This window comes from Micrasema longulum, unplaced genomic scaffold (assembly GCF_059751315.1).
Source record: "Micrasema longulum isolate JH-2025_06_02 unplaced genomic scaffold, ASM5975131v1 h1tg001714l, whole genome shotgun sequence".
Lineage (NCBI taxonomy): Eukaryota > Metazoa > Arthropoda > Insecta > Trichoptera > Brachycentridae > Micrasema > Micrasema longulum.
This window is the reverse complement of record NW_028278892.1, coordinates 83,056-110,908: the sequence shown is the minus strand read 5'-3', so window position 1 is coordinate 110,908 and position 27,853 is coordinate 83,056. Positions and strand designations below refer to the sequence as shown.

At 33.6% G+C, this 27,853-nt stretch overlaps 2 protein-coding genes and 1 long non-coding RNA gene across 5 annotated transcripts in view; 2 read left to right on the top strand and 1 right to left on the bottom strand.

Moving 5' to 3' along the window:
• The window catches only part of LOC148274248 (uncharacterized), a 51,167-nt gene extending 29,899 nt beyond the window's left edge, over positions 1-21,268 (top strand). Inside the window, exon 2 of the mRNA XM_088237392.1 lies at positions 18,999-21,268. Within this exon, the coding sequence (XP_088093518.1) occupies positions 18,999-20,768 (1,770 nt within the window). The 3' untranslated portion in view covers positions 20,769-21,268. The remainder of the gene's footprint in view (positions 1-18,998) is intronic.
• Positions 1-27,853, bottom strand: part of LOC148274246 (neurobeachin-like protein 1) — a 217,125-nt gene that overhangs the window by 148,809 nt on the left and 40,463 nt on the right. For all 3 annotated transcript variants that reach the window (XM_088237390.1, XM_088237388.1, XM_088237391.1), the window contains 4 exons: positions 27,014-27,090; positions 25,600-25,793; positions 24,352-24,606; positions 22,980-23,167 (listed from right to left, as the gene is read on the bottom strand). In XM_088237390.1, the coding sequence (XP_088093516.1) occupies positions 22,980-23,167; positions 24,352-24,606; positions 25,600-25,793; positions 27,014-27,090 (714 nt within the window). The remainder of the gene's footprint in view (positions 1-22,979; positions 23,168-24,351; positions 24,607-25,599; positions 25,794-27,013; positions 27,091-27,853) is intronic.
• Positions 1,039-2,899, top strand: LOC148274249 (uncharacterized). The gene is made up of 2 exons (XR_015824344.1): positions 1,039-2,194; positions 2,274-2,899. It is a non-coding gene; the product is annotated as an uncharacterized LOC148274249 (long non-coding RNA).

Sequence of the window (27,853 nt, the reverse complement as noted above, 5' to 3'; positions counted from 1 at the left end):
TTGCAAAATTTTCTAATTTACGCCCTCAAGGTTTACAAATAATAACATGTTCAATATATTGAGTAGAAAAGGGTTAGAAGCATATATGTGTTTTCATCGATTTTTCAGGGTTGCATTTGTCTAAAATGCATATATTGAAAAATTCGGAGGATGTTGTTTTTTTGTATACTAAAAAAGTTTGTATTTTAACGTTTACAATCAACAATTATTTTTGATGGATACTAAATTAATACTTAATTTCTATATAAAAAGTTATTTTTAATTGATTTTTAGTAATGCCTTAATAATTTTATCTAACTTTTGATAATTTTTTGAAAAACGGATTCTTATACAGAATTACACTTACTTATACAGAACAGAATTCTTACTTATACAGAACACTTACTTATGCAGAACAGAATTCTTATACAGCACCACTGTCGGTAAGTAGCGCAGAGTTTGACATTTGCAAAATTAATGATTTATTTGAAAATTTAATTTGTGTTTTGGAATTCACTTATAAACAAGTACCTAAGTACCTACCTACTTAACTTCAATATTTAAATATGATTAATATTTAGTTTTGCAATTCAATTATTAACAAGTGCCTAGGTACCTAATTATCAATGAAGTCTTTTTTCCTTTTATCCGGACAGTTTTTGCACGCTTTTACTACACAATCAGGCATTTTTCTTTTTATTTACTTTGGTTTCAAATTAAATGTTTAGCTCACATCAAAACACGGCTGGCGATTAAAGAATGACTAAATTCACGTTAGGCATGGGCTGAGTGTCATAATTTTAGAAGGCTCAGGGTAAAACGCTGTCTGACACGCATTCACGTATTTTCTCCATAGATTGTGGCACAAGAGTAGTGATTTTTGCACGATAAGGCGTCTTAGCCAATCACACGTGGAGATAAAACGAAAAACAAGCCCTTATTACAAATTTATAAATAGCTTAAAAAAGTCCAAAATAAATAACGTGTTTTATTAATTACGAAAAAAATGTTTGTTCAATCAGCTAATAGCAGGCAAGCTAACGTTCGGGTTCAATTCTCGACTCTTGATCAATTTAATTGGTTGTTTTTCCAGTTTAAAATTACACCAAAACATATTAAATCACAGTACATAGTAAAATAAGTAAATACGATTACTAAATTATAAAAAAATATATGTGAAAAATAGTTATGACAAAACACCCGTGAACAAAGTTTTACGGCAATAAACATTTTTGCATTCGTCGATAGACGAACCCGTGACCTAGAAAAAGCGTGACTTTGTCTATTGATCGAGGCCGGTTTAATTTGCAAATTTGTTTATCGCTTTTGGATGAGATGAGCGAAAGGCAATTAATAATAAAACTCTTATCAATAGTATCCATTTACATTATTTGTTGCTAGCGAAAAATCCGTTTAGCAAAAAAAAAACGTTAGAAAACGATTTAAAATATTCATTATGCATCCAAGATTTATTATTAGCCTAAAAAAATCCAATAAATTTTGTTATATCGGTATTTGACAGTTTTCAAAACTTTCTAAACCATCCAAACATTATTGTTAAGTGCATACATAATTCGCCTCGTAGTGAAAATGGTCAGCCCGTTCACTTTCCAGGCATGAGGTCTCGGGTTCGATTCCTGACACTGCAATATTTTACTGGAGCGTAAGACTGATTATTTCGTGAAACAAAAAATGATCAAGATACGCTGTGGTTGGCGTACCTATGCATCATTAGGTGCGAAAAGATAATTATGAATACATTAATGCAGACGTAATTTACATTTTTATTTTATATTTGATGTTCCGCAATTCTTTAGATAATTTTTTCTTGCTCTCATTAAATGAAAAAAAAATTAAGTTCACGTGTTTTTTTTAAAAGATCTCCAAAGAAAAGTTATACCAATTGCCTTGATGAATCTTTAAATTTTTTTTTTGCGCAAGTTCTATTTAAACTAATTTAAAAAAAACAACTTTGTTTTTAACCGCATATTTTTTATTTTTTCTTCCGACCGGTTTAAAAGCTATACAAACTTCTTTATCAAGGTTTACTTGACGAATGAATTATATTCTATTTTAATATATCCGTATTACGCTACACATATGGAATTAATAAATCAAGTATTTTTGTCTTTTAAGAATAAGAAGCGTAATTTGAGATGAATACGCTCAAAATTAGACAGGAGTGGACTAAAGGAAATATGGTTTATTGAATAGAGTAAAAGTTAGAGCACTAAATTGTAAAGCAAAGTTTGTTGAAAATGTACGAAAAAAATAATAAAAAATATTGTAATAAGAATTAAGAACTTTGAACGACGTCATTAGTTCATATGAATCAATCAATGATAAGAAAGTTATAGAAGATTTCCGGTTAAAGGTAACTCAACGGATCAATCGGCAGAACCGGCTGAGAAGAGGCAGAAGAGAACTTGAGACGTCACACAGGCAGTAATTTCATAAATACAAAGCTTGAAAAATCATAGCGCTGAATTAGAAAAAAACATGACTTAGTCCAACGGTCGATTATTTTGTATTTTTTTAAACCACTGAATTTCCTCATTAAATGCTCTGATTTTTACCGCGAGTAAGAAAACATTTTTTTATATCCGATTTTCCGTAGCACTGAACTTCCTCATTGGTCTGGGTGTTGTGTATTTTTCGTAACTTCCTTCCATATCCTCTTTTTCCTACATGCTGACAAACATCTAAAACGGAGGCTTACGGGGTTATTATTATAGCAATAATAATACCTTTTTAAAACCACAATGTACAAATAATGCAATTAAAAAATGTTTCCTCACAGTAAAGTAACAAGTAAAACATAATGTCACAATTTTCATTTATAAAATTACCAAACGGTTAAATCGCAATGAAAATAACAATGCAGATCATACGAAACTAGAAATGAAAAGAAACTAGAGACAAAAATATTCTAACATACTTCTTATTTGCGAAACATTTGCGAAGCGAAGGAAACGCGGTCTGACTTTTTTTTATACAAACGTATTATCTTATTTTCTCTATGGATTATAGCACTAGAGCAATGATTTAGTTACACACTATAAATAATTGCTTTTTTGATTAATTGTTTCTGTGTATTTTATTTTGCTTCTTTTTTTCACATCTGCCTTACTTTTATTTATTCACACTATTATGTTTAATTTACAATTTTTGAGACGTTAGATACAACTCGATTGGACCAAAGACCTTTGTTGAAATGGGACGAATAATAAATTTAAACAAAACAAAAATGAAAAATAAGAAAAATCATTTAAAAAAACACATGGCACATTAATGTAAAATAAACAAAGACAAACATTTGATTTACACGAAACATACTCAAATACTTGAAAAATTATCAAGAAGGTTCATTATTAAATATCTCCCGCCAAGGAAAATCTAGCCCTTAACTACTCTCTCGAAAATAATTTTGGTCCGTGAGAGCTTAGTGTTTGAAACATTCATATGTTGAAACTAAAAATTAAATAACAATTTTTATTTTCTTGGTTGGTGAGAAAAAAATGCCATTTGAGAATAAGCCCGCCATGTGCGTTTAATATTGTAGAAGAAGTTAAATAAATAAACATATTCCTTTTTTAAAAATACCTAAGTATATTACTTTTACCTACTAAAGCGAATCGGCTAATCAAACTTCACGCAATGTTGAACAGTTCCGGAACGGCTGTTTCACACTTTTTTACAAAGATGAAAAGATGGTCATATAAAATCAACAACTTTCGACGTGCGTTCGTTCATGTGTGTCTAAAAAAACGGCTTAATAATCTGCTTTCAGAACACAAAATTGTACAATGATTACATAAATGTGTTGGCATTTGGCAATTTGACTCCAGGTGATTAAAAAATATTTTTAATCTGGTCAAAAAAACGTGAACACATATTTTTTTTATTTCATCGTTGTGGGTTAACACACGTTTTTCAAGGCCAGACGGCGAAACTTCAGAGGAACATTCCTCATGGTAAGCTTTTTAAAAAATCCTAATAAAAATTTTCCCAAAAAGTCATTTAAAAAAAAGAAAAAATATGATCTCAAAATGGGGTAAATCTTTATTTTCTCGGACTAGCATACCTTCCGCAAACCTCTACCCCTCCCCGACAAAAAAAAATGCGATAAAAACGTATTTGACCAACGAAGCGATACGCACCAGACGTGGCTGGGTAGGAGAGAGGTAGGGGTTTGTGGAGGGACTGCTTGTCCGAGAAATTAAGGATTTACTACATTTTGAGATTAAATATATATTTTTTTTAAACTACTTTTTGGAAACTTTTTATTAGGATTTTTTTTAAATCTTACCATGAGGAGTGTTCCTCTGAAGTTTCGCGGTCTGATTGATAGAAAAAGAATTTATAATTATTTTAGCAGGAAATTGAACTGTTTTATTAAATAACTCCAAAAACAATAAACCGTGTTTTTATATTCATTCCGACTTTCAATACTATATTGAAAGCCCTTGCAAAAGCATTGGAACCGTTCTAGAGGACATCTTTGTGACCTTTTTTCAGATCTCCACATTACAAAATCAAATTTTAAGCTTTTATGGTAACGGGTAATAACTTTAAAAACTATATTCTTGTAATATTTATATTATAAGAATATCTTTGATGTTTTAAGATTCGAGTTATTCAGAATTCACATTTACTGCTATCACTGTCAGCGCACCTCAGTCTATGTAGTCAATTTGTCCGCCACCAGGACGGTGATAGGATATGTCGGACAAACCAGAGCTGTCGCCACTCATCCACCAGCCACCGGGAGCAACCGTTTCACGACATTTTGCAGTTTAAATACGACAACTTTTAGTAAAATGTCGTTAAAAACCGGTTGAAATTAAACTTGGTCTGTCTGAAAATAGATTAATACTAATTTCAACAATTTCAGCCGGATTATTAAAAGGATATAGAACTATATGGATGACGCCAGGGTAAATGTAATTAATCTAAGCAACCTATCAGTAACTACGTGGGATGTTTACCTAAAGAGAGAGACACGTGGTAAAAACTAGAAATAAAATTGACTTGGACCTCCTAAGGTTCCAAATTAGTAAGGTCAGTAATTCATTCATGGGAGACTGTGTACGTGCTTATAATAAATGGCCTAAAATATTTTGACTGACGAAAGCGTATTACAAAATAGAGGACTATAAACAACTCAGAGGCTTGGTGTTACTCAGTACTAACAAACATTTATTTTTATTTTTATTTATTATCATATTATATACATAAAATTATACATTTATACAAAATTGCTTTGCCTATCTAAATTAGGGTTATTTACACCCGTTTAAGCCAGTCAAAAAAATATAAAAAACAGTTATCAATACACAGTAAAAAAACATGTTTAAAAAATCAAAAAAGTCTGCGTATATTTCGAAACTAAAACTGTAAAGCTAGGGTTTCCTAGGACAGCGGTGCCCGTATTTTAACGGCCGTAGTAAACGGTGATGCGGTAGACAGCCGTCGTAACGTCGACTAGAGAGTGGTTTCCTAGGGAAACGGTGTTAAATGGTGTTGATAACACCGTTTTCCTAGAAAACCACACTCTAGTCACCGTTACGACGGTTATCCACCGCATCACCGTTCACTACGGCCGTTAAAATACGGGCACCGCTGTCCTAGGAAACCCTAGCTTTAGTATCTGATTTATTTATAGGTATAAATAGAGCCCTTACAGGGCACTGCACACTGAATAAACACCTTACTAGAATGAACCTTTCTGTAACTTCTGGGTATAGATTCTGCAGTGCAGATGATGAAATACGCAAATACATTAATATAATAATTATGGATAACTTACGTAGCGCCATTTTCGTAATATAATACCTCAAGGACGCTTTACAAAAAGCGCTTTGCATAGTGATTATATAAAGATGTAAATAAGTTTTAACTTTTTAAATTTTTAATTTAAGAAAACCAATGTACTTTGTCACCACATGCTAAGGATTTATTTAAATGATTGTGTTTGAATGCGACACTTTATATCACAAAACAAGCCGCTTCCTAGGGGGACTATAGGTTAAACCTGAGGATGTGAGAGCACTCGTTACTTTAAAAACTTGGGCTTGGAGGAGGAGATTTAACAATATGAGAATACTCGCCCTCCGCTCAGCATGCAGACCCTTTGAAGGCTTAGAGGGCAACAAACAACTTTCGGGGATCCATCACAATAGATCTATTCAGTGATGCCAGGAGCTTATTTAGCACCGACCGCGAGAGGGTAGCGATAGTACATACAAGAATAGAATTTGCTTTGAAAAGAAAGCTAAAAACTACAAATGAAATGTGGCTTTGAAAATATTATATTTTCATAAAAACAACTTAAAGATACGTCTCTATGATGCTCGTATGTAGAAAGTGGAATAAATTAAGTGCATCATTTAAAAAATACACATTCAGTAAATTTAAGAAATACAGCATAACTATACAATTTATGGTGTTAATTTGAATATTGATTAGTCATATTATTTTATATTTGTAATTATCATTGGAGGTAATAAATTCCATTAGCAGGAAAGTGTAATTAACTGCAATAAAATTAATTATTAATCTTATGTGGAGTAATTTACTTGCTGTGTGTTCTAAATTATTAAACTCTATTAGCCTGAAATCATAGAACTTCAATTGAAAACAGGTTTAACGTGTTTTGAGCATTAAATTAAGACTATTTTTATTCACTCGATTAAAATGCGCGTTAGTATTAGGATAATAATTATGCTCTCTATCATTTTAAGATAACTGTAATTGATGAATGTTTTTAAAAGGTGCAAAATAAGTTACATTTGTATTATAATAGTGATCTGTTTTTAATGCCCCTCTAGGTATGGCTGAAATCGAGTTATATATACTACTGTTTTCATAATTCCAAGCTGCGTTCGTCGTATGAGCACACACCTATGCACATCAGACGTTAATTTTGATGTTTACATGAAAAACCTCTTGTTTTACATACGAGGATATTAGAAGCAAACTTAGGAATCTCCACCAAAAACTGGAAATTAGTTACAATATTTGAGGTTGTCCAAATGTTTGTAGACAAAAGACTGGATTTCACCCCCTCGGGAGTCATTAAGATTGACAAATTAATCCCTGTTGTAATTTGTCAATGGAAATTAGTTATTTATGCCAAAATAAACTTTACATAAAAACCTAACTACCTAAATAATAGCGTAATTCAAAACCGTCTATAAATCTTGCAAATACAGATTTTAATTATTCTGACACCGCAAATTTAGCATTCTCCATTTAGTTGGTGAAGCATAATTAGAAATCTCACAATTATTTTTTCCAAATTTTTCGCAAATATCTTAGTCACTCCTTCAATGGAGATTTCTAAGTTTGCTGCATTAGAAGCAAATTTAGAAATTATTAAGGTATTAATTAACACAAATATACTAAATTAACGGATTTATTTCAAACAAAATTCGACTTAATTTCACTAAGTATTATTAATTAGTTGTGCCTATTCCAACTCACCACAGGACATTTGGTCTCGTGGAGTCTGGAATACTTGAGGTAGTATTTTTTTGTCCTAGCTTTAATTTTATTAAGTTGTATATTATTTAATTAGTACCAGTATTTATTATAAGAAATTGTATTTAACATTGTTAGAATGGACTGCATAAGTCCGTCAATAAATAAATAAATACGTTACTAATATTGTTAATTGAATCGGCATTCACTTCGTAACACTTCATTATAAATTATTATAAAAATAACACTTCGTTATTAGTGTTACACAATTTTTATTCTTTCACAAGAAAAATAATCTAGAAATAATAGAAATAAACAAAAATTTAAATTCTGAGAACAACTTAATTAATCACCCCTCGCCTTTATTGACAATGTTCCCTTAAATATTTTAGGCCGTTATTTCGCTGTCCATTCGCCTTACACGTCCAAACCAACGCAGAGCTCCATTCTTGATTTTGTCGATAATGCTTATCTCAGCCTTACATAATGTACGGACTCGACATTTTTGCGTCTATCGTACATATTTTTACCACACATTCGCCTGAGAGATCGCATTTCGACAGCATTCAGCCTACTTTCATCCCTGTTTTTCAAAGTCTTCGCTCCCATACATCAGGGTCGGGGACCAGGACTCCATTGTGAACTGCTAATTTTGCCTCTTGCGACAAACATTTATTTGCCAAGGTTGGTTTAAGTACACCGCTTACTATTTTCCCGGCACTCACTCTCCTTTTAATATCTTTCTCAGTCATTCCATTTCTAGTTAACATACTTCCCAGATACACAAATTCCTCTACTTGTTTTACTATAACCCTTAGTCATAATCTCATTTCTTTCAAAAACCATCACATTCGATTTGTCGACATTCATCAGCAAATCGCTTCCCTAGCATACATCGTAGACCTTTGTTACCAAGAATTGCAGTTCCTCTTTATGTTAGCAAGAAGCACGGAATCATCAGCATACAAAATACAATTGACAGTTAAATCACCGATTTTTGCTCTAATTACTAAGCCTTTCAGTTCTTTCATGCGGTTATCGATATACAAACACACGTTGAACGGCCATGGTGACATCATATATCCCTGTTTGACTCCTTTGTGAATGTCAAACCACGATAAGTATGATCCATTTTCCCTAACACATGCTGTGCTGTCTTGATACAGAGAAGCAATAGCTCGTGTCAGGTTTTCACTCACTCCATATTCCAATAACACCTTCCATAATTTTTCTTCGTCAACTCTATCAACAAAAAACATCGATATTATTCTATCAAACGCTTTTTGCAGATCGACAAATGCGCAGAAAAGCTTTTGGTTTTCTAGGTAATTTAAAAAAAACAGGCAAACATCGTTTAAACTACAATAATAAAAATAATGTATTAAGATTTTTTCACTATTATTAATAGTTTTCACAAGTGTCCGGGATTCATCAGGACCGATATCGTCAAATTGTTTGAAGGCAAAATAAATTCTTGTTATGTATTAGGTGTTTTTTTTTCCTTTTTTAGGGCCCGGTGTTAACATAAGTTTTTTTAATATTTTATCCTAATTTAAAAATGATCACCAAAAGTAAAACGATATGGTAAAGGTCAGTGGTCGGCAAACTCATTAATCAAAAGAGGCAAATATCAGCAGTGCAATTGGGTATATTCTTTTATTTTGTTTTTTTTTCTTCATATAAGCCAAAAGTTACGATGGTAACAGAATTAATATTTTTTTCGTGCAACGTCGGATGAATTTTCTGTAATGGTTTAAAAATGCATATTTTGAACTATCCGAAAACAAGACGTTTCGCGCCCCGTGGGACAGACGGCACGTATTACGTCATATGTAAGCATTCTATGAATTAGCGATGGTAAAGAGCTTTAGCTACAATTGTGGCGACCAATTTCGAAACATTTTTTTTTCTGGAAATGTCTACGAGACTATTGCTTCTTGGTGAATGGTAAACAAGTATCTGACTTTCAATTTTTCCCTACGAAATAGAAACGAAACCTTTTCTCACTCCTGTCGTACTTTTTGGCCCATCTAATGATGTTTTTCTTTGCATTTATTGACAGAATTTGCAATATTTTTGCCTATAATCCTAAAAGTCCAGGTCCAGTTGACAAAATAAATCGAATTGTGAATATTGGGCTGTGTGAGCCGGCCGCACTCAAGTGGCTAAAAAGCCAGACGCGGCTCGCGAGCCGCGGTTTGCCGACCACTGGTATAAATGTTCTGCTCTACAAGACATTGTGTTTGCTTTTACGTTACATACAATATTTTATTTTATTACAAGCCTACAAAATGGAATGTCAAATAGGCGAAAGTGAGTACCTACGACATCTCTTTCTGTTCGCATTCAATCGAGGAATAAAGCTGCCAAAGCTGCTCGCAATAGCGCGGTGAAGATTCTATGAAATATTGACTAATTTGTTGTAAAATAATGAAGGAGAATACTTTATTGTTTTTTTTTTCTTGTGTCCTCTTGTTCTCTTCAATTGGAAAAAACGGACATAACTTGTGTTAAAAACCAATGCAAGCAAAAGGGTTGCCAACCATGATTTTATATAATTATGAAAATAAACGAGTTTAAATTAAACGTATTTAAGTATGACGTAAAAATAATTTTATAAATTTAATCATTCTTTGAATGTACATAATAAAAGCACATGTAAATAATATAATTTAGTGAAGTTTTTTACTAAAAATGTATTTATTTTTTTAAATATTTTAATATTACAAAAAACAATTTATTTTTTAATGGTATCAAAAAGCATTTTTAGAGTTGTTCATTTTTAAATTTGTTGCAACAGAGAGCAAAAACATTTTCGAGAAGGGAATATGGAAGTCTAGGCATTTACAGGGCTAATGACCTGTCATTGGCTGGTTTAAGTGGCCACTTTACACACTACGTAACATTCACATTTCCACAACTCTTCTATCTGTTGACTTTTGTGAAGTAAAAGAGCTGAAACCTTTAGCATGTGGGTGAGATTCATCCGGCTGAACCAATTCACCTACTAGGCAACACCTGAAATAAATTTTTCAATTTTTATACTTCTTATTTTACCAGGTAGTTAATTCAACAATGTTTTGAGTATGTCCGAAAGGACTGACTTCCATATTTTCTTCTCAAAAATTTAATGTCGGGTTTTTTTAAAAACGGTCTTGTTCACAAAGTATTATACGAAAAATAGCTTGTTGTTTACGCGTTCCCAATTTTTTTATAAATCGATGTAACAAGAGAGGTCAATTGAATTTTTTTCCCGATATAAAAGAAAGTTCATAAGAAAGAGTGTCCCTAATAATTTTGTAAACAAGTCGTGATTTGCTAATTCTGTGATATACAGGCATGATAGATACTGTAGCATAATAAATTAGCAATTAACCCATATTTTTGACTATAATGACACGTGAAACGTAAAATCTTAAAAGACTGTGGTAAATAATCCCTTTGCGCACGGTGATGTAACATCGTGTTACCACTAGTAGAAGACGGAATATTCTAAATTTAAGACATTTGAAAAAAACATGGAGACGTACTGTTTAATGATTGATTTTCCATAGTTTGTTATTTATTTATTTTAAAGAAACAAACAGTCCACAATGATATAATAACATTTTTTTTAAAATACAGTTTAAAGACAGACCAGCAAAGTTTCTAAATAAAAATCATACATATTATTCAATTGTGTTACAACAAAAGGATGTGTTTATGTGTATTTGTAAGTGTAGATGTGTGTTTATTTATGCAAATGAACATGTTCAAATATGGGCAGAATGGTGAATGTTACACAGTGTGTAAAGTGGCCACTCAAACCAGCCAATGACACGTCATAAGCCCTGTAGATGCCTAGGCTTTTATATTACCTATTTTAAAATGTTCTTCATCTCTGTTTTAATATGTTAATTGTAAGTATAGCATAACAATGAACCGAAAAGCGCTAAAAATAAAAGAAAAGTCTCATTAAATCAATGCCTTTTATTTTATTTTGTATTTTATTTAACACTTATTTTAATAAACTCGTAATGTTCAACGATGAAAACGCCTACTTTTTAGTGTTTATTAAGTAAATTTTATTTATTTTTGGGCGAAGTGACTTTTAAGTGTCGGCCTCGTAATGTAGTGGTCAGCGCGTTTGCCTACCATGCGAGAGATCTCGGGTTCGATTCCCGGCATGGTTGACATGAAATATTCATTTAAAAAGGTGTCTTTGTACGAGAATATTTTATAGTCCCGGACTGGTACCTGAAGCGAAACTGATCACTTTACCTATATGTAATAAAAATTATCAATATACACTGCGATTGATATACATATATTTATTTAACTTTTTGTACATAATGTTATTTGTACATTGGCGGGCTTATTGCCAAATGGCAATTTCTTTCAACTAACCTATATAATAAAAGTTTTATTTTTATAATTCAAGTTACAGAACATATTCCATAGAAAAAAATAGATTAAAAAGCTAAAAATATATAAAAATAGAAATAAACGTATTTGTTTATAAATTACCTTAAATCAAAACTATTACTCAATGGGAAAAAGGAAAAAAGAGGAAAAAGGAAAGGAGGAGAGATTAAGGAAGAGAAAGGAGATGTTTCTTCAGACGTGATTTAAACAGAGATAATGTAGTAACATCTTTGTTGGTGGATGGGAGATGATTCCACAGTCGAGCCGCATGGACACTTTATGAGTTAGAGAAGAAAGAGGAATTGTGGATGGGTATTAAGAGAGTGCCTTGAGAATTAGAACGAAGAGGTAAACCATGAACTGATGAAATTTTTCACGCAGGTATATAGGAGCGTTAGGACTATGAAGTACATTGAACAGAAGTGAGAGGGGGTGATAGTCTCTCCGCTGTCTAATTTTGAGCCATTTCAGTTGCCTACGATAATCAGAAATGTGATCATATTTCCTAAGACCAAAAATGTACCTTATGCATGTATTCTGAAGTCGTTCAAGTTTATCGAGTTGCTCACAGCTTAAATCCGTCATGGAAACATCAGCGTAATCTAGAATGGGTAGTAGTAATGCTTGTACAAGGGTGCATTTAGTATTAGTGCCCTATGCACTATTAGGTGCGGAAAGGGAACGATGATGATGATTACGCCTTTAAATTATTTAAATACGTTTTAGTTTCGGTTTTGGCCTAAACTTGAACAGAAGCCAAAATTCGCTTTCGGTTTGACGGAAAATCTTGTTTCGTTCGGTCACTCTACAAAACCACAGGGAATATTTAAAGAAATATGGGCAGAAGGATGAATGTTACAGTGTGTTAAATGATCACTTAAACCAACCAATGGCAGATCACAAGCCCTGTTAATGCCTAAACTTCCATATTCCCTTCTCTGAATTGTTATCCATCTCTGTTGTTATATGTGAATCTTAAAAACTCCCGAAAGGGTGACATCCAGTTATTATCTACAAACATTTTAACAAACTCAACATATTCTTGATAAGACCAACTGTTTCAAGAAAAAGTATCAAAAATGAAAAATATTTTTAGGCGGTGCCTGGCATGTAGGTGATATAATTCAGTCAGATGAATCTCAGCCACATCAATAAAGGTTTCACCTCTTCAACTTCACAAAAATCAGCAGATGGAAGAATCGAAGAAATACTTATGTTTAAACATAGGCTGATTGTGAATGTTGCAGTGTGTAATGTGGCCTCTTCTTGTGGCCGTGGTTCCGTGGCCAGAGTCGCGGACTCGCGGATTAAATGCTCGAGGCTCAAACCCCGCTCTACCACAGCTTGAATTACATTTTCTCATGAAGTGAGTTATTTACAACTCGTTGAAAATGGCTCCAAAATTTTTATGTTTGGGTTTATCATAAAAAGGCTAATATTTATTTTATCTATTTAAAAAAAGCACAGGTCATAGGCCCGGTAACTGCCTAGACTTATTATTATTACAAAATTTGATAGTTTATATAGCGCCGTTTTTACTAAAATTACCTCAAGGGCGCTGTACAATAAATAAATATCCCAGCACGTCATGCAGCTACAGAGCGCATGGACGGTGAGAAATCTAGTCCCCATTTACATTCTTTTTTTCATTTGACAATGAAATTTAGTGTTTAAATGATAATAAAATAAGCAAAAAAACAATTTTTAAAAATAGCAGTTAGATTATAACAAATCTTGCAGCTACTGAGCGCATGGACGGTTGAAATTCTAGACCTCATTTACAAAATTTGAAATTTGACAGTTGACAGTTGAAAACATTAACATATTGAGGCTTGATTACCAATAGTATTACAGATACAAAGCGCATGGACGAGTGGAATTCTAGCAACTAAAAATTATAACACTAAATTAACAAAAAATAAACACTGAGCAGAGTAGATAATTCGTCAAGCGTTAGTTATAAAAAGTAAACAATAATAAACTAAATAAATAAAGTTCTGTTTCAACATTATGATTAGCAAAATAAAGGATAATATCCGGACGGTAGCTTTTGTAGATTGCAGGTAGTTATACCCGGACATGTGGCTAGCAGGCTGCTTGCTGATTTCTGGAAGATGTTAGATGCACATATGTGCAGTTACCGATGGACGATGCGTATAATTCCAATGACCTGATGTCCATTTTGGTCTGAATTGTTTAGTTTTATGATAGATACGCAAACATTCTCAAAAAAATATTTTTTCACGATAAAATTAAACAAACGTGTGCATCAGGGTGATGTAAGGATTGATTTATCATTTTCTATGTAGGTAAGGTAGACATTTTTATATTATGTATTTATCGATAAATACAAGATCACTTTTAGTAGCACCGTTAATATTTAATATTCCATGACTAATGACTTCCATGTTATCTTTTCTAAAATGTTCTCCATCTCTGTTGCAGTATAATAATTATACAAGATGTGTAGACATCATCGCATTTTCCTGTAAAAATGCGTGTTTCGGATATAGACCGGCACACGATATTATATTTATTTAAAGAGTTCATTCGCTATAAGATTTGTATGAGATTTTACTTTCCCATTAAGCATCTAAACGACCAGATTAATAAGTAAAAGCGATTTTGTAAACATGTTTAATGCCGTGTAACTGTATGTTTTACTTGCACAAATACAAGTTTCAAAACAAATTAACCTCACATGAAGGCAGTACGTATGAGACTCACGTACATTGCATTTGACGCTTGTCGACTTCATAATTACAATTACTACCACAACTATCATCACGCCATTTCTCCGTAGGAGTAGGCAGAGAGGATGGACCGCCACCTACGTCTATCCACACATACATGCTTAATGTTTTCCACATTCATACAAGATGTATGAATTGAGATATGAATTGAAAAATAACATTTTCTATAAAGGTATGAAATTGTTCAACGACTTGCCAGAAAGTCTCAAGTAAGTTGGAAGCGACTCCACGTTTTTTCAATCAAAATGTTTTGTTGACTTGGGGACAAATAATATATTATTTAGAATTAAAGATAAAATAGGGTACATTTATTTTGATTATTAATCGTCGGCCTCGTGGTGTAATGGTCAGCGCGTTAGCTTGCCATGCAAGAGGTCTCGGGTTCGATTCCCGACATGGTTGATATGAAATATTTATTTAAAAGGGTGTTTTCACACTAGAATATTTCATAGTCCCTGGACTGGTACCTGAAGCGTAAAACTGGTCATTTTACCTTCAGGTAACAAAAATGATCAATATACACTGCGATTGGTGTACCAATGCAGTGCCCTATGCACTATTAGGTGCGGAAAGGGAATGATGATGATTAATATAGTGTTATACAAGTAAGTGAATTTATGTAATATTGTAAATTAGCAAACAAATAAAAAAGATAGTAGAACACGATGAAATAAAAAGGTAAGATTACGACTAGATTTGAGTTTGCCTAAATATAATAGGACAATAAATAATACATTGAGACAGCAAAAAATATAATTTGATAAGAAATATTTATTTAAGGGCGTATTTCTACACTAAATTATTCATAGTTAATCTAATATAATGTGAAATAACTGATAAATGACCAATATGTATGCATTATGTAAAAGAAATAAAAATTATAATTAATATAATATAGAATTATATATGTCAGTGTGAATATGTATGTGTGTGTATGGATAGACATCTACTTATGTGTGTGTGTAAGTATGTGCATGTATGTTTATGTTTATATATTTATTTGTCGGCCTCGTGGTGTAGTGGTCAGTGCGTTTGCCTACCATGCAAGAGCGCACTACTGGTGTTTTAGAAAAAGCTATTTCAGTAGTGGTATACAGGAGGACTCCAATGTTTTTAGCATCAATAGAATCTTAATATATGAACAAAATGACATTCATAACTCAATTTAGCAAAAAATGTAACTTTTTGCAAAATTGAAAATAGCTTTTCAGCTTTGAGGTACAGATTTGTTTTTTTTTTAATTTTACGTAATATAAACTTATTCATTGTTAATCTAAAATGTTTTGAGTGTGTCCAAATGTTTGCAGACAGGCTGGATTTCCTCCCTAGGAAGTTATTTAGCTCTAAATTTGTTGCAACAGAGAGGGAAAACAGGGGGATGTTTAAACATAGGCAGAATAGTGAATGTTACACAGCGTGTAAAGTGGCCACTTACACCAACCAATGACAGATCACAAGCCTAGACTTCCATAACCCTTTTCAAAACGTTTTCCCTCTCTGTTGCAACAAATTTAGATTTATTGTAAAGCTCACATCTGGCTCTGTCCACACTTGCACACGCATTCTTGCCAGTAAACATTTTCTTTCGTTCGGCCATTACTGAGAACATCTGTATTATAAATCGGAGAGAAATCGAAACGGATGCATTAACAAGGGGGTTAGCTTTTCTATTCATTTTCTTGGAAAAATACGTTCATTTGCGTATGAAATAGACCTTTCAACACTCAATATGTTAATTACAATTTGAATATATTTTACCTTAGAAACACGAGACGAGTACATTCAGACTACAAGCCAAATATGTACGATACTATAATTAAAAACTCTGAAAAGAAATTAAGCGAACGATACCTACTATACAATTTATTTATACGCGTAATGTTATGTATTATTTACGCTGATAATATTTGAAAACCATAGAGCGAGTAATAAACTTACATCAATTTTAAGTTTCTCTACTGACAATTCTGTGGAACTGCGTTTTAATTATAATTATAGAAAATATTGTAATTAGTTTCATCCCCCCTGAATTTATAATTTTCACCAGTGGCCGGGTTTTATCGCGACCGACATCGTCAGACTGGTAGAAGACTAAACAAACAATACTTAAATTCAAATAATTATTAATACATTATACTTAAATTCGTTTGATTTAAACTCGTTTATTCTCATAATAACATAAGTATATAAAATCATGATTGACAACCCCCGCTTTTTTTTTACTCAATAAAATATAACATAAGAATTTTTTAAATCTTCCACCAGTCTGACGATGTCGATCACGACGAAACCCGGTCACTGGTAAAAATTATAAATAAAATTTAAATAAAACTAAATACATAATCTTTATTGTCACAATTACATCATTAAAAAAAATAATAGACAAATCTTTTCATTCCCTTATTTAGACGAAAAATACAAATATGTATCTTATATACATGAAAGGCAAAGGGGGTCCTCGATAGACTAAATAACTACTGGACCGATTTACGGGCGGTTTACAGCAAAATGATAAGCTTTACCATGGGCATATTTATAGCTTTTAAAATCTTCAATCGGTTAGGTAGAAAAAAAAGTGAGGAGCATACATGTTTTATTCATCGTTCACCGTGGCTGCATTCGACGAGAATGCATATACAAAAGTTTTTGAATGTTTACAAACAACACTAGCTTTTTATGTCTCGCAATTAGGTTCTAATGTCTACCAAATTATTTATTTTGAATGGATTTTCAGTAATGACGAAATAATATTAACTAACATTTAATACATTTTTCAAGAGCAGAGTTTAACATTTTCAAAAATAATTCTATATTTGAATATAAATTATTTTTAAATTTGGAATTCAATTATAAACAATTACCTAGGCTCCTACTTATCAACGAAAAGTTACACCATCTTTTTTTTTATCCGAACAGTTTTTACACGCTTTCACGCATGATCATGCATTTGGGTTTCAAATGAAATATCAAGCTCAAGTCAAAACCAGCTGGCAGTTAAAGAACAACTAAATACGCGTTGGCTATGACTGAGCGTTTGGGCATTAGTAAAGTGTTATAATTTTAGAGGGGTCAGGGTGCGTCAATGTATAACTAATAGGTCAATAGTTTTATTTAAGAAAACCGAACCTGTTTCTTTGGTTACATAAAAGCATTATGAAGCAAACTTTGTAAGTATACTTAATAATGTTTTATCTTGAGAGAAAACGCGGTCTGACTTTTCTTCATACAAACATATCCCCGTATTTCCACTATAAATATTTATTGACGATGATGAATACTTTATTATGGGAACTAGAACCATTTTAAAAAAACATAACCACGTCAAGTTTTATCTGCGGTCTTCGGGCGCACGGTTTACAATTATGATAACTATTTTTGAAAAACACAAAACGTACGAATACAGATAGTTTCATTCTGATACTCTGTTTTACAAAAATAACAAAACCGATTCAGTTTTGAGGTGCGGAAAATGGGCAGCGGAGTGTCGATTTTGTCTATTTAAGTTAAGCATAAAAGGTCCAAAATACTATTGTTTTTTTCAAATAGCATCGGGGAGGCATCTTTAAGACAGTGACAGGCGAATAATGTTCAAATACCTAGTTATACCTAGCATATCCTCACAATTTATGTAATCCAAAACACAAACATAATGATGTAATTAATTACAATAATCGATATCAAACTTTCGATTTTGTTCATTTGATATATTTAAATATAAGAGTATGTACTCAAATCTAGCAATAGAGAAGCATTGCCGGGTTCAGCTAGTAATATATAAATAAGTTTTTTTTTAACATGTTTTTTTCTTCTTATATTACTTGTTTTTAATATATTTAGTACATATATCTTCATGAATCGAAATTACACATAAAAGCTTAATTTGATGTAAAAAAGCACCTGATGACAGACCGCTTAAAAACGATTTATCGGGACCTTTTGATATTACATCGTGAAATAAGTTGTATTTTTTCCCTTTTTTTAACCGTTCTAGTGCCATTATTTTTTACCCATGTATAATTAAAATGCCAAAGGAAACGTTTGTTTTTGACGTCATTTACCCTTTGATTTGTTAAATTTCAATTTTACGGCTCTTTTTATATAGTATTTAGTAATAATATAATAATTTGAACCTTATGTAATACGTAGAAAGTAAAAAAATAATGATGCGTACAAGCGACCTTCCTCACGCGCTAAACAGCAAATGATTTCGCGAGGCACTTTAAACTTGTATACACACAAGCGCGATGGCGCTTGTCGGCACTATAAGGGTTAATACATACAATTTAGATATTATTCCTTAAAATATGACACGAAAAAATATTTATTTGTGTTAAAAACGTACGCGGCTTGATAATAATCTGAAACTCTTTGCAATTTCAGATGCTGTTCGTGTTGGCGACAGTATCAGGAGAAAGCAGCACGAAGGAAATACAGGCAGTACAGCGGAGACGGGTCAAACGTGAACCACCTATATACGTCAGGGTTCCGAGTCGCTCCAAGAGGCGCCCGAAGCCCGCATACGGCCCTCCTCACAGGAAGTACGGCCCGCCGAAGCCTAGGTACGGACCACCCAAGTCCGTGTACGGTCCACCCAGACCCAAGTACGGCCCCCCAACCAAGTCGTACTACGGGCCGCCGAAACCCAAATACGGCCCACCCAAGTCTAAATACGGTCCACCGCAGGGGTCTTACGGCCCGCCCAAGTCAAGTTATGGACCGCCGAAGCACTCCTACGGCCCGCCCAAAGATTCCTACGGACCGCCTTCGAGCTACGGTTCACCCACGGGCTCGTTCGGAGAGCCGCCGTCGAGCGCTTACAGTTCTCCGAATGACTTTTCGTCTCCATCAGCGACCTACGATTCGCCATCATCCGGTAACTTTGGAGAGCCACCGATCTCGAGTTACGAAGCGCCCCTTTCTTCGAGTTACGGATCTCCCTCGTTCGACGAGCAGTCCTCGAGCTTCGGCGCTTCCGCTTCCATATCGTACGGATCCGAACCGGTCAGAAGTTTCGGCAGCTCTAAGAAATCTTACGCTCGCCCCCCGACTTCGTTTTACGACGCCTCGGATTCCGGAGTAGGAGACACGGCGGGATACGACGATTCCGACGGATTTGATTTCGGGTCCGCTTCTTCGTACGTCCCTTCCACCGACACGGGAAAATTCAAGAAAGCCCAGCGTCAGAAGGGGTCTTACATAGCACCCAGTACTTACTTTAAATCCCAAAAGAAGAGACCGTCGTCATTATATAGTTCGACATATGATTCATCCAGCTACCCCGACTCCGGTTCGCAGCCATCCGACTACTACGGAGGATCAACATCCTACAAAACTGACGAATCAAGCCCCGATTCCTTCGAAGATGACTTAGACAGCTACAATGACTATCAATCGTCTTTTTCTAACAAGAAGCCGATAAAGGTATATCCTACTTCTCTCGATGAGACAGTGGCCACAAAGAGACCGAAAAAGAAGCTCAAGGTAGTGAAGGTAACAAAAACCCGAATCGGGAAGAAGCCTAAATCGCAATCTGACGCTCAAGTAATCGTCGGAGGACAGTACGCCGAACCTCCATCCAGGATCTCTAGGAACCCATCTGGATACACAGATTCGTACGACTATTCGCACCCTCGGGGTAGCTCGATTTACAGTCTCTCGCCAGATGAAGACCGGTATGCCAATTACAAAAGCAGTAATATGGCTTTCAGCCCCCAGAATGTCAATGACGTCTTTACAGCAAATAAGAAGCTCTTAGCGGGGTATCAAGTAGAGCAGGAACCGATTTCCTCTCCGAGCCAAATAAGCAATATAATCGTCCAAGCGCCGAGGTACTCAAATGATAATACAGCTCCGGCCACTGAAATAGAAGTGAGCAAGTCGATATCTCACAGCTACTATGCGGGCTCAGGACCTGACCCATTTTACAATCCCGGAGCGACTGGTTCTAGCGGGGATAGTTACTCTAGATCCTCTGACGTGTTGCCACCAAATTATTACGACTTTTCGGATACCGGCGCGACGCTATCGGAAAAAACATCGCAAAAGTTTAAAGACATCGCCTCTATAGACATTAAGCAGCCATACGAAGCAACATCAACGGGAGATTCATCAGAGAGTTACGATGCAAAAATTAGAAATCACAGAACGTAATTGAATATATTTGTAGTATTTACACAATAAACAAAATGTTTTTCTAAATTGTAACTTAAATGAATGTCGAAGTAATACAATTATAAATTTAAATCAGATTTAAAATATTAAGTTGAATATAATAATGATGGATTTGGTGCTATTGAAATTACGAGAACTAATTTATTCATAGAACATAGTTTATGAGAAAAAGGAAATTTTGAATCTGTTATTTTTATGAACCAACAAAGGAAATACTTGAGAATTTGTTTTTTTTAAATAATTTATTTTGCATCGTTTGTTTTACCTCCTTTTTTGTTTACCTCTTTGTATGTTTGACATAGTTCAATTGTTGTACTTTTAAGAATAGTTTTAATTTATTTTGTATTATTATTTAAGACTGTAAAGTGCAATCAATAAAATTTGTAGGGTAGTAGTAGTTTAAGGTGAATAAGCATTTAATTTATTTTTTGTACCATTTTTTAAAAATAAATCGTTGTTATAAAATAAATCGTTTAAAATAACCCATGTATTTTATTTTTAGCATACTTATATTATTTTTCAATAAAAAATATGTCCTCACCTAGAGTACCCCATTCTGAGAAAGATTGCGCAGAATATTTTTAGTAAAATAATGTCTGATATTTCGTAATTTTCAAATTGAAAATCATTCGTTTACTTCTCTTGTAAAAAATTTAAGCCATTTATTTCTTGATTGATGTTTTTCCCTTTATCAATTCAATTGTTTGATGCAGAGTATCAAATGTTTTGAAAGATAAAAACGGTTTAACGGCGGCCTCCGTGGTGTAGTGGTCAAGACGCTTGACTCACGCACGGAAGGTTCCGGGTTCGATTCCCGGTGAGAACACAAAAATTAAAATGTGATTTTTCTCAAGCCTGGGTGCTCTGTGATGTAATTCACCACTGTAATTAGGCCTCCTGGCCTGTTGTGGTGCAAAAAAAATGTAAAATGTGAAAAATGTAAGTACATGGAAATAAATATTAATTCAGGGAATGCGCTTTTTCTCGTTTGATCTATGCGTCCCTGCATATTATGTATTACGTACTGTTGAGCAGGGGCGAATCATGTATATAAGCGATTATGCGCAGCTTACCATTATTACTACTAGCCTAGTCAAAATAATGATTTACGGTAACTTTATTTACATAAAAACAAACAAATGATTATTATTTCTTATGAATCGATGTCATCGTTTGTATTTTATTCCAAATATAAATAAAATGCGCCCAGCGCCAGCAATGAGCCAAAAAACTAGCCGATTATTCCGGCTTATTTCTTCATACCAATAAGTATACCATATTTTGACCATCTTAAACCAAGTCGTGGTGTTTTCTCTTAGAGTAAGTTTACAGATTATACAAATTACTTGAAGATTCCCGATTTGGTAAACGGTATTTCAAACATATTTTTTAAGGGATATTTTTCTTTGAGATGATACAGTTGACATATGACCACCATTACTTTCATGCGTCTTATCGCAGGACATGTGGCGCTCGAAGCGGCTGTTTTTGGCATTAATTATTTATAGAACAAATCGGCCAGTTGACATTTCAATTGTAATGGGAATACCTAATACCCACTGAATTCATTGTGCTATTTTTTTATAAACTTTTATACAAGTTATGTATTAAAGTAAAGGATAATATAATTACATAGTATATCTTAAAGTTGCGTCGTTTGAGTTAATTTCATAGATGAGAGTTGTTGTATCACACAGAACCACAGAATCAATAGTATATGTTACTTATATTATAATATTATGTACTATGTAGGTACAAAATGTTAAAAAAACTTATAGCTTACCTGTAAATAAAATCACCGGTCGACACTGCTGTTAGGAGGAATATTGCAAAAAGAGTGGTCGGCGAAATTTATAGAAATATTTAAAGACAAGAATACCATGGTCGGAAATGAAAGCATCACCTTATACGAAACTAGTAGAATAAAAATTCTGATTTTGCATGTAAGTGAAAAATAATCGTTTTAATTTGAAAGATAACTTGCATACCAAGTACAGATAATACGTCCATGTTCAAGTTTGAAGACATCTTATAAATAAACTATGTAAAAACTCTCAGTTAAATTTGAATATGTGTTCACACTAAGGACATCAGTTTTAATTGTCAATTTAAACCAATTAGTAAAAACTAATTGCGTGTAGGCTACTTTACTAATGATTACCCGGAAATAAAACCTAAAATTCATCCTACCTTATACTCCATAAAATGGGCCCACTGCTCGCCTTGGATGTAGGTTTGGAAATCGCTGAAGAAGACGGGCCCAATGTTCGTCTTTGGTAAGTCAGGTAGGTACTTGTGAAGGTTCATAGAGCTTCGAACCTTTTCCAAGAGTGCCTTCATCACCGGAAGGAGGAATGAGTACTGATCGTGATTCTCAACTGCAGGATATAAAAACAAAAGACATTAAGACCATGCTTAAAAGATTAGTTTTTGTAATAATAACCTCACTAAGTTTCCTGCTCATCATCATTCCCTTTCCAAACCTAATGGTGCATTGGTAAACCAATCGCAGTGTATCTTGATCATTTTTGTTACATGAAAGTAAGATGATCAGTCTTACGCTTCAGGTACCAGTCCAGGGACTATGAAATATTCTAATGTAAAAACACCATTTTAAATGAATATTATTCAACAATGTTTGATTATGTCCAAATGCTTGCAGACTGGCTGGATTTCCTCCCTAGGGAGTTGTTCATATTTAAATTTATTTCAACAGAGAGGGAAAATTTTTGAGAAGGGGATATGGAAGTCTAGGCATTTACAGGGCTTATGACCTGTCATTGGCTGGTTTAAGTGGCCACTTTACACACTGTGTAATATTCACCATTCTGCCCATGTTTGAGAAGATTTGAGGAAATGTGGATGTTCAAACATGGGCAGAATGGTGAATGTTACACAGTGTGTAAAGTGGCCACTTAAACCAGCCAATGACAGGTCATAAGCCCTGTAAATGCCTAGACTTCCATATCCCCTTCTCAAAAATTTTCCCTCTCTGTTGAAATAAATTTGAATATTATTCATGTCAACCATGTCGCGAATCGAACCTGAGACCTCTTGCATGGTGGGCAAACGAACTGACCACTACACCACAAGGCCGACAAGTTTCCTGTTAGTTATTTATTGTAATATAATATACATATTTAATTTTTTTTTTTAATAAAAAGAGAAATACTTGAGTTCTTATTATATACTCAAATATTAAAATTTTTAGACCATTTCATAAAAGTCGTAAATAACTTGTGCTGGAAAAATGAACATCAAGATGTGGTAGTGGGATTTGAACCACGGTCTTTTGGCCCGTAAGTCCACAATAATACCACGGGACCACAATCCAGTTCAATACCCGATATGCTACAATACTATAGACAATTCTTTTGTACTATTTAAGTATAATAAATATAAATGATTGATAACTCAGTTTGTAGCTAAATTATTTTTTTTTTTTTTCTTTCAATCAGAAGGCCCATCCGGTGATTTGTTAACACTAATACATTTAATAAATAAAAAGGAAGAAAAAAATTTTTTTATATAAAAAGGTTAACCATCAATATTATCTTCTCACCTTGGACAGCCTGTTTCATGGCTGTGCCGACAGAGCACATGAGGTAGGCAGTCTCCGCCTCGGAGTCACCCGAGGTGCGGGCGCCCCCGGGCGAGCGCAGCAGGGAGTGGAGCAGGGCACAGGCGGGCGCCGCGAGGGGAGCGCGCCCCCCGCCCTCCGCGCTGCCAGCACAGGACACCACCACCCCGAGGCCGAGGCGTGCCAGTTCACGTCGCACGGGATCCGTGTCTTCCTCGGTGAACACTTTTAGTGTATCTAAGAAACAAATATATATTAGATTTTAGTAAAAACAAATAGATCACACTTCACTAAATAATAAAATTAGAATAAAAACTTTGTTTTTAATCATTTATTATTAATTTGATTATCGACCAGTTTCAGAGTCACACATGCTCCTTTATGAAGGTATAATTAAAAATTCAATATAAATCTTAATTAATAATTAACAGTGTCTTAAGTCTAATACATATGGATATAATAAATCAAGTCAAGGATAATAGTATTTTGTGTTTGTGAAGGTATGGAGTGAGGGATGAGGGGGTTTGAAAATTTTGTTCATTTAATTATTCATTGCTATTTTATCCCTTTCTAATCGGTACCGATAAGGGCAGGTATGAAGGTCATAAAATCGTTAATAAGATATTGTTATAAATTGAATATTACAACTAGAATTATCTTCTTTTTTAAAAAAAAGAGAATACAATCAAAAAAAAAGGTTTCAACCAAAACATTTCAGTAAATATATATTTTTTCAAAGTATTACTGAAGACATAATTTTACATGGAAATAAAGGAAAATGTCACAAAAATGTATGTGATTTAAAATGCTTGTATTTCTTTTCAAAAACAAAAAAATCATATTTTGCTTCAGCCACTTTCATGTTCAACTTATTATCTTCAAATTATTACAGCAAATTTTAGTTCAATACTTAGTCTTTATTGAGATCCCAGATACCTAAGTTTAATCTAAATTTGAAATGGCGTAATCTGCCGGTCTAAAAGTAATCATATTTTAGTTACACAAAACTTTGAGTATACTTTTTAACAAAAATATATTTAATAATTGTTTTTATTTAATTTGTGTTTTTTTTTTTATTATTGTTGGGCAATAAAAAAAAAAACATTCGTTTTAAAATGGCAAAATCGTATGATTTCCTCATTTTGCGTGCGTTTTACCAGACTACTGCCTTAATTTAAATATCATAAAAACCAATTGTTTTGTCAATAATATAGTAAAATTTTTACAAACCGAGTAAGGCTAGAACTCCATCGAGCAGCTTGGAAGAGCACTTCTTATTCTCATCCTTATTGGGATCCAGAACAACCAAATCGTAAACAAGTCTCATCAGGTACAGAGCGTTGGATTTGGCACTCACTGATGTAGATCCAGAATCCTTGAGGTCCAACAGAGCAGCTTGGACACCCATTTCCAAGAGACGAAGCCTCAAAAATAAAATAACCAAATCAAACCTTTTCAGAGAAACAGAATGATGAGATTAATTTTTGAAAAATAAAAAATGTAACAATTATATTTTTTTTTTTAAACTAAACAAATAATACAAAATATAGTCAAGCAGATACTGTGAAATATTGTTATTACAATGAATGGAATGATTGTATGTATCCAGTAGGTATCTATTTAAATTATTTTCAAAGTAGGTTTATATTATCCAAGAGTAATGACATGTGCACTATGCTTATAGAGACCGCAATTTACACCTTTGCATAGAACCAAAGTGTTTAAAAAAAAATTTAGACCTCACTTTGCTGGTTTGACAATGGATTTTTGACAGATGCAGTATATTCGGTAGTACACCTTTTATGAAAACAAATTTATTTATTTTTATTTCACGTTTTACATAACACTTTTATTTTTAAATATGAATACCTCACTGGGCATAACCCGTGTCGAGGCATTCATTAACATGTTTAATATATCTGTACCTCAGAGGCAGACGGATGCAAATCCAGAATTTGATGAAATGACATTTCGATTTTCGTATCCAGTTCATGATCATATCCATTGATTTAAAAAAAAAGTCTTATAGTGAAAGAACCGATGTATTAAGTTACTGAAAATACAAATTATTGTTATGAATTATTAGAAATTACTTAGAGAAAGTAGATTCTTTAGACTCTAGTTTAACATTTGACGTTTGGATTTGCATTTGCCTGCCTCTGAGGTACTGATATACTTATAGTGCCTAAAAATATACATATTCATACTTAAATCCACACAGATAGACATTAAGAATTATATTATAATATATGCTATATACACATAAATAATAGTAAGAAAAAATAGATATAATATTATTAGTACAGCTCACATATTTAACTACTGTGCAGACATTAGGTCAAGTAACAATACATATATTTTCAAAGTAATTACAATGCAAATTAATATCCATTTGGCAATTTTCAGACTGAGTATGGCCGTTTGTTTGTTGCGAACTGTAGCCAACTTCGTTTTTGAACAAAGTCATACTTCAATTTTTGTGCATTTGGGTGACTCTGTAAACGATAGCGCGCAGGTTATTATCTTATCACTCTGAGTTTCATCCTGTATTTTTAAATGTATTGTTGGTGTTAATTGATTATTCAGTTAGCAAATTACAAAAAAAAAATGATCAAGAAATATTCATGCATTATTAAACAATTACCTCAACTGTAAATGCGAGCAATACAGTTCATTGTTTAGTGCAAGAAGATTTATGCAAGCCATGACTTGTCCTCTTTCCTAAAAAACAAACAAATATCACATTAGTTTATACCAACAACAAAAAAATATTGCTAAGCTTTGAATTCAATGTAAACACTTATTAACTATCAATGTTTTACAGTAGTTTTTATGAAAAAATTTAAATATAACATGAAACGTAACAGGGACAGTTGAAGGAGAGCATCACCCGGTTAAAAGCAAGAGAACAGTCTCCTACAAGATGCATCGACCAAATAATGGAATGTATGGGGTCTTCATTGAATGCTATCCTCAACTTGGCCCAAGACATGGAGACGTATCATACACCCAGTGCGTAATCTGAACCTAAGCGCAAGATGGTGAGCAATTAAAACCTATGTATTGCCGGTGTTTCTATATGAAGTGGAAGAGGGTTAGACTCTCAAAGTCTCAACGACGAACAAAATGAAGGCCTTCGAACTGTAGTTGGGCAGAAGGATGCTATGAATCTCATGTACTAATTGTGTCTCCAACGAAGCAATTTTAAGCATAATGAATAAAGAGATAGAGTTACTGACCACTGTCAAAAGAAGAAAAGCCTCATTCTTCAGTCACACATTTCGCAATGAGAAGTAAATCCTGAGTAGTAACTTACTATGGATGGAAAGATAGAGAGCAAGAGGGGTGTGAGATGGAAAAAAGCATCATGATTCAGAAATCTTAGACGGTAGTTCAGTATGCTGGATGCAACAGCGCTATTTAGACTGGCCCAGGGCTGGTATTCCAAACGCTCTCACAGCCATAGAAAAACCATTTACACGAG